Source organism: Corylus avellana, chromosome ca5 (genome assembly GCF_901000735.1).
Source record: "Corylus avellana chromosome ca5, CavTom2PMs-1.0".
Classification (NCBI taxonomy): domain Eukaryota; kingdom Viridiplantae; phylum Streptophyta; class Magnoliopsida; order Fagales; family Betulaceae; genus Corylus; species Corylus avellana.
The window spans coordinates 9,060,692-9,069,193 of NC_081545.1; the positions used below are offsets into that span (position 1 = coordinate 9,060,692).

At 36.9% G+C, this 8,502-nt stretch overlaps 1 protein-coding gene across 1 annotated transcript; it reads right to left on the reverse strand.

Moving 5' to 3' along the window:
• Nucleotides 1-2,946: 2,946 nt before the first annotated feature.
• On the reverse strand, nt 2,947-3,991 carry LOC132182845 ((R,S)-reticuline 7-O-methyltransferase-like). Its single transcript, XM_059596199.1, has 2 exons — nt 3,507-3,991; nt 2,947-3,274 (listed from the first exon to the last, which is right to left on the reverse strand). Exons 1-2 carry the CDS (start codon nt 3,924-3,926, stop codon nt 2,975-2,977), a joined length of 720 nt encoding a protein of 239 aa, XP_059452182.1. The 5' UTR covers nt 3,927-3,991; the 3' UTR covers nt 2,947-2,974.
• Between the last annotated feature and the right edge of the window lie 4,511 nt (nt 3,992-8,502).

Consider the following 8,502-nt stretch of genomic DNA (forward strand, 5'->3'; position numbering starts at 1 on the left):
TGAAGGGAAAAATGATGGATTTTGTGACTTGAGGAGAATTAATCATGTGTTTTTCGTTCTTATTTGACTTTGTGTAATTTGCTTCCGTGTTTAATTTTGATTGGTAGGCATAAAAGGTATGGTGTAGACTGGTTTACAAAGTTATCCTCTTATTTATATATTTTTTAAATTTATTATTAAATATATAGAATTCAAATGAAAATAAATAAATAACATTTCTCTTTATATATATATATATAGAAATAGATGAAAGATGCATGTGATGTGAGAGAAAGAGAATATCATGTCTGCTTCTGGATTCTAGTATTGCTTTTGGGCAATTTTTCAATACGATCTTGAAACAACTTTAGCCACTCAAATCTTTGGTGATCCCACTGCATTATTATTTGAAAAGTTGCAATGCCAATAATCTTGAAATGACTTCCAACATCGACCTATAATTGCTACAATAAAATTTATTTTTTTAAAAAAGGGGAGATCACAATGACTCTTTTCGGGGAGGAGAGCCTACAATTGAATCCAATTAGGGTTGGAAACAAATCACAAACAAGCTTTTGTTTAATAATTCCTTATTCAAAAATAAACTACAACTACTATCCTCTATTTATACGATAAGAAATCCAAGTAAAAGATTAATTAATAAAGGACTCTAACAAAAATTAGGACTTGAAATATAGACTCCTTAGTACTAGTAGACCTTTCTCCTTGTCCCAAAAGAACAAGTAGACAAGTCCCTTGCTTCTCAACCCTCAATTGCCATGTGAGACCTACGTGGCATTAGTTATTCATCAGACTTGTATATAAAAATAAAAAAGATTAGATTCCCAATAAATAGTCATTTGAAAATAGGTCCAATATATACAAGTAGAGAAAATTATACTTTACCTTCCTAAAGTTTGAGCCGATTTTCAATTTGACCTCCAATGTTTTAATTTTTACAATGCATCCCATCAAAGTTTCAAAATTTTTCATTGTGACCCATCTGTTAGCAATTTTCGTCCAATTTAACCGAAAATTGGTCATGTGCCAGACACGTGTATTTTTTTGTCTTAAATTTCCTAAAATTGTCCCCATGTATTTTAACAAATTTAAAAAATGCCCCAAATTCAAACCAATATATATATATTTGGAGGTGGCTAAGGCCACCCCTAAGCCACCCCCCAAAATGGCCAAAGAGCCACTCCGATTATTATTATTTTTTTTTCTTTCTATTTTTTGAGTTTTTCTAAAAATAAAAAATAAAAAATAAAATTGTAGGGGCAATTCCGTATTTTCTATTATTTCCATTAGAGAAAACATAAATGGTTAACGGATTGGTCACATTGAAAAAAAAAAAAAAAAAAAAAAAAAAAAAAATTAACTTTGATGGGGTATATTGTAAAAAATGAAACATTGAAGGTCAAATTGAAAATTGACTGAAACTTTAGGTGGTAAAGTGTATTTAACCCATACATGTATATGTATATGTTAGGAACTTAGGACAAATGATTTTTATATTTCTCTTATAGAATATTTAACATTTATTCATGATTGTAATTGTAATTAAATGTTAAAAATGAGTGATGAAATGTTCTCTTCGTTAGTGTTTCATTAAAAGTTGTTTCTCTTGATGGAATGAAGCAACTCTTGGTTATACATAAGGGTTTCGGTCTATCTATAAATAAGCCTTTGATTATCCATCCATCACAACGTAAACGGGAGAAAATGATAGGCCGAAAACTCTATTCAACACTCTCTAGATGGTTGAACTTACGTGCTACTCTCAAGCTAGAACATATGCAAATTGGCAAAAATTCTTGAGTAATTAACAATGATGCTAGTTGTCCTATATGCTAAAGGGAGGCTGAAACTGTGAAACGTATCATTTGGAGTCGTCTAGCTGCACAAGATGTCTAGAGCTGTGGGTCTTTCTTTTGCTCACGTAGTTGCCTCTTTGATTGGCCTTGTGATGTAGAAGACATTGCGCTTATGGTGGTGATGGCACGAAAAATTTGGTTTTGCAGAAATGCGGTGGTACATGGAGGAGATTTCACTCATCCTAACCAAGTTTATCACGAAGCCTGTAACTTTATAGATGAATTCCAAAGAGTTAATACTAAAGAAACGGACGAACAGAGCTCTACTCCGACGAACCACCCTAAGTATGCACAAAGTTAATTGGTATGCAGCAGTTGATAGATCATGGACATATTGGGATTGGTAACATAGTTAGAGATCATGTGAGAAATGTAATAGTTGCATAGAGTACGATGCGAAATTGTTTCTTAGAACCTGCTGTTACTGACGCAACGACAACCATATACGCAGTGGATCTATGTAGGGAGATGGGATTGTTTGATATAATGTTAGAGGGAGAAGCCCTACAAATTGTTAATGCGGTCAAATAGGTGGATAAGAACTGGAGCAAGCTCGAACATTTAATTGGTGGAATCAAAGAAGGTTTGTGTCAGCCGAGGTCATGGAGGATAGAACATATCAAGCGGGGTGCGAATTCAACTACGCATAGTCTTGTTAAGGAAGCTATTTTAGATGTCATAGATAAATTTTGGATTAAAGAAATTTCAAACTGTATATATGATACTGTAACTAGGGATCTTTGGACCCCTAATTCATTGATAGTTTATCACTAAAGCTCTCAATTTGTTTGTTAAAAAAAAAATAAAAGACACATGATTTAGAACTTGAAATTCTAATTTTTCAAATTACGTTTCATATATATGTATATATATATATATATATATATAATTACAAAATCCTGCAAGAGAGTTGGCCATAATTATGGCATTTGTCCTTTTAAATAAAATATATACGCATAAAGCAAATTATTTTTACATAATTGATACGGTTCTCCTTTTTTTCTTTTTTTTTTTTTCATTTTCTTTTATTGATTTTATTTGTTTACAATAAAACCAGGCATCAAGCAACCCATGTGTTGTCCTGATGGCATCTTAGCAACAGCAAATGTATTTCACTCTCAGTCGGAATAGGCCTCAATAATAGATGGTATGGTTGGAACTTTGATGATTTTGTAGCGACCAAAGCCTGCTTCCTCCAATAATTTCTTCCATTCAAGCTCTGTCCTCTCCTTTCCGCCAGTGCTGTGTGCCAGCATCAACAAATCGGACGCCATGCGAGTCTCATGAAATAAATCATTACCATCTTTCTCAAGAACGATATCAACAATAATAACCCTTCCATTCTTCTGCTGTATTGCTTTTCTGCAATTTTTCAAAATATTTATGCAATTTTCGTCACTCCAATCGTGTAGTACCCACTGCATCGACAAACAAATCCATTAATGCTTTAGTGTTAGGAAGGATATTGAAACTTTCATTACAAGTCTCTTACAAAAGATACTACTGCTATGTCAGTTTATAAAAAGGAAGTAGTAAAAGTTGAGTATTTGAACATTTTCCATAATATTTATAGTCATAGATTATGATCTAAGGGATTAGCAATTATAGTGGACAAAAGAGGGAAAATGATCAAAAAGAAAAAATACATACCTTCATGAAAATTGCATCCGCATTAGGGATGGTGTCAAACATATCACCTCCAACATGGGAGACCCCCTCGTGCAGGGGTGCTGTGGCGACAACATGCGGCAGATCAAAGTTAATACCTTTGATGTGAGGATGTGCTTTAACAATCTCAGCAATCATCCCTCCCGTCCCACCTCCGACATCCACCAATGATCCCAAGCAACGAAACCCATCTTTGTATTCCTCCAGGATTCCCCTCATCACAATCTTGGCCGTACACGCCATGGCATCATTGAAGATGTTGTTGAACTCAGGATTTTTAGATGCAAAGTCCCAAATCTCACAGCCATGGGCCTTGTTGAACGCAATGCCCCCTTCTTTGACACATTGGCCAAGGCAATGCCACGGTACCAATAGCCACGGATGGTTCTGCATCAACACCATTGGCGCTAGGCTCAGCTCAGCATCATGCAGAAGTCATTTTGACTTTTCTGTCAACCCGTAGAGTGTCTCCCTGTTAAACATACTGCTGAAGAAGTCCCTAAAGTTTCTGTTACTGCTGAAGTCTTCTAGTCTTACTACATCTCTAGTCTTCTAGTTTTACTACATCTCTTTCTTTATCTTTAAGTCATCTGTTTGCATTCTACTTCTCTTGTTCTCTTGTTATTAATTTCAGATTAGTATTAAGTCTTATGTTAAGGATTTTGTTATTAGTTTTTGAATTCACATCAACTTATGTTATCAAAGTTGGTGATGGATTATATTTGTATTTTCTATTCTATTTAATCTTAATGAGAAAGCAGCACAAATCATTCCGCAAAATCACGTTCTCTAAGAACTCTTTTATGGTATCAGAGCCAATATAGGCATACGCCCCATAGCTCTTCTTCCTTAAGCTGCTTTCTTTTCTTTTCTCTTCTTCTCCTGCATCACACAAACAGCTCTTCTATGGCAGTCAATACCTCCTTTTCTGCTCCTTCTTTTTCCCCACCTACCCTTTCTCAATTCAATGGAAAGCTTGAAGGTCCAAACTATCTTGGTTGGAAAACTCAATTCATGCCTATCCTGCGCACCCATGAATTATTAGGCATCGTGGATGGAACCGAACCATGCCCTGCTCAATTTATCACTGATGACAGTGGTAAAGAAACCCTCAATCCAGAATTCACCATCTGGAATAGAAAGGATCAATGCATCCTAAGTTGGATCAATGTCACATTATCTGAGAAGGTCTTGTCCACAGTTTATGGACTTGATACTTCCAAACAAGTCTGGTCAGCCCTAGCAACCAGGTTTGCTAATGATTCTAGGTCTCGAATTGCCAATCTCAAAAGACAATTATTGAGTCTTCACCAAGGCTCCTTGACCTGCTCAGACTACATTCAATCAGCCAAAGTATGGTCTGATCAACTAGCTGCTGTGGGAAACCCTATCTCTGATGAGGACCTCATCTCATTCCTTCTCAATGGCCTTAATCCCTCCTTCAACAGCTTTGTCACCACTGTCTCCCTCCTAACCCGAGAGAAACAACTGTCTCTTGATGATTTCCAAGAAGAACTCATCAATCATGAAACATTGATCAATCAACAGCAAGCCTCAACAGTTGACACAGAAACAACTTTTGCCTTGTTTACACAGAAACAAGGTCAGAAATCATCCAAGAACCGTGGTGGGTATCCTCCCAGAAATTTCAGTTCTAGACCACCTGCTGCCAAATTTTCTGCTGCTGCCCCTGCATTCATCACAGCCCCAAGGTACAGCAGGCCTCTTGGTCCAAGGTCTCCTTATTCCCCTGCACCAAGGTACAACACTCCTACTTATGCTCCTACTCCAAGGTACAATAATACACCTGCTTTGTTGCCAACTCCTAGCACTAGTCAGCCATCTCGCATGCCATGTCAAATATGTGGAAGAGTCAATCACCAAGCACTAGATTGCTACTATAGGATGGATTACTCCTATCAAGGAAGACACCCTCCTCCTCAATTGGCAGCAATGGTAGCGCAATCCAACAATGCCTTTGAAGACCCTCAATGGTTCGCTGACAGTGCTGCCAACACACATATTACTCAAGACTTGGAGAACCTTAATGTTCAGGAACCTTTTCAACAACATGACACTGTTGCCGTGGGGAATGGTACAGCTCTTACCATAGCAAATTCAAGTTCTACCACTCTTCAAGCCCCTCATTCTAATTCTAGTTTTAAATTGAATAATGTCTTACACTGTCCTGAATCAGCTGCAAATCTAGTCTCAATTCAACGCTTTTGTGTAGATAATTCTTGCTACTTTATTCTAACCGCATCTCATTTTTTTATCATTGATCTTCAGACAAAGGCAATCCTCTTGGAAGGTAAGAGTGAGAATGGCATGTATCCTCTCAAGCTGGGCAGGAAGTCTCACAACAACAACAAGTCTTTTATAGCTTTGTTAGGAATAAGAACATCATCCTTAGTATGGCATTTTAGGTTAGGTCATCCATCTAATGATGTAGTTACTCGAGTTGTTCGAGATAACAATTTACCTCTTTCGCATTCAAATTATGTTTCAGATTCAAATTTCAATAAAAATTTGCTTTGTGGTTCCTGCCAATTGGGTAAAAGTAAGAAACAAGCTTTTTCTCCATCTACCCGTGTCTCTTTATTTCCTCTTCAACTTATTCACACTGACATCTGGACCTCTCCAGTACTATCAATTAGTGGATACAAATATTATATAGTTTTTGTGGATGATTTTTCAAGATTCACATGGATCTATCCCCTACACACAAAATCAGCAACCTATGATACATTCCTCAAGTTTAAACTTCTAGTTGAAAAACAATTCTCTACATCCATTAAAGCAATCCAATCTGATGGAGGAGGAGAGTTCAAATCCCATCTCTTCCAAACTTTCCTCAAAAACAATGGAATTGAACATAGAAAAAGCTGCCCTTATACTTCCCCTCAAAATGGTCTTGCCGAAAGAAAACTAAGAAACATTCTTGAAACCGGTTTAACCTTATTAGCCCACTCTCACCTCTCAAATAAATATTGGGTTGATTCTTTTCTTACTGCAGTGTTTGTCATTAATAGGGTTGATTCTTTTCTTACTGCAGTGTTCTTCTCTTCAAAATATGTCTCCCTATTCTAAACTCTATTCTAATGCCTCAAAATCGGATTCTAATACCTCAAAATTGAATTCTAATGATTCAAAACTCGTTTTTGGATTCAAAACTAAAAACTAGAGGTGAAAAGTGAATCCTTTAAGGATTTTATCACCCTAAAGGTTAAAAAAAGGAACTCCGGTGTCGAAGAAACGGCCAGACCGTGGGTCTAGCCGTGACCCGTCACTCCCATGGGCTGATGCTCCTCCAAGGCTACCACTTCTAATTTTTATTTTTTTTAACTGTGAGAATAGGAATTATTATGGTATTTTATTCTCATTTTAAGTTTATGTAATAGGCTGATGTGTCAATTGCTGAATGGTGTGCACAAAACAGGGGTTTTGTGCATTCACCACATTGAAGATATTCTCTACTAAAAAGGGTGGTATAAACTAAGTTCTTTGTGCTCACCAATCAAAATTGAATGCATGAGAAAATCGCGCAAAGTTAAATAAGACCGAAAACACATGATTAATTTCTCCCCAAGTCACAAAACCCATCATTTTTCCCCTTAGTTGTAAAATCCACCCCCATCCCAAGAGCCTGCCGGACCGGAGACGACGCCGGCCGGTACATATAACGCCGGGTAGTTCTTCGGTGCTATCTCTCTCCGGCGGCAACCGAGAAGAAACTAAGATGCCGGTTCCCTCCGGTTCTCCGGTGCTTCCTCTCTCTCACCGGCGGAAGCAGAGAAGAGAAATTGAGATGCCAGTGCCCCTCAATTTCTCCCTTTCTCTCTCACACAGACTGCTAACAAAGAAACAATTTCTCTGTCACCCAATAATTAGTTGATGGATCACTTTTAACATAACTTAATGCTTAATTTCTTTGAACCACACATCAACAAGTTATCAGCTACTGTAAATGCTTTCAATAACTTTGTAATTGTATGCCTCGCCTGTGGGTTTTTCTCTTCCGTTTCTTTCTTTATCAATCACTGACTCAATCATGTGATTATTTTTTTAAGGTCAAGTTTGGGAAATTGAGGGCCCATCTCAATTTCTCTTCTCTACTGTGGCCGGAGAGAGAGCACTGGTAGCAGAGAAATTTTTTTCTCTGCCGCCGGTGTGTGTGAGAGAGAAAAACAGAGATTTTTTTTTCCTGTCATTTTCGATGACACAGAAATTTAGGGGGCCATCTCAATTACTCTTCTCTGCTGCTACCGGAGAGACACCACTGGTGCCGGTGAGAGAGAGAGAGGGACAGAGCACCGGAGAACTACTCGGCGTGATCTGTACCGGCGGGCGTCTTCTTCGGCGAGGTTTGGCCTAGGCTCCGACAAGGTCTTGGGATGGGTGGGTTTTACAACTGAGGGGAAAAATGATGGATTTTGTGACTTGAGGAGAATTAATCATGTGTTTTCGTTCTTATTTGACTTCGTGTAATTTGCTTACGTGTTTAATTTTGATTGGTAGGCATAAAAGGCATGGTGTAGACTGGCTTACACCATGTTCTTGTAGAAGTTATCCTCTTATTTATATATTTTTTAAATTTATTATTAAATATATAGAATTCAAACGAAAATTTTAAAAGGATAGTTGCAAAATATTAAAAAATAAATAAATAAATAACATTTCTCTTTAAATATATATATAAATAGAAATAGATGAAAGATACATGTGATGTGAGAGAAAGAGAATATCATGTCAGCTTCTGGATTCTAGTATTGCTTTTGGGCAATTTTTCAATACGATCTTGAAACAACTTTAGCCACTCAAATCTTTGGTGATCCCACTGCATTATTATTTGAAAAGTTGCAATGCCAATAATCTTGGAATGACTTCCAACATCGACCTATGATTGCTACAATAAAATTTATTTAAAAAAAAAAAGGGAGATTTTGATGGAACCCTACAACTAATAATAGAAATATAT

Coding starts and splice junctions, on each gene's coding strand:
- LOC132182845 (XM_059596199.1), bottom strand. CDS start 3,926: ATGGTGTTGATGCAGAACCATCCGTGGCTATTGGTACCGTGGCATTGC. Junction 3,275..3,506: donor CGGATGCAATTTTCATGAAG/GTATGTATTTTT, acceptor TTGTCGATGCAG/TGGGTACTACACGATTGGAG.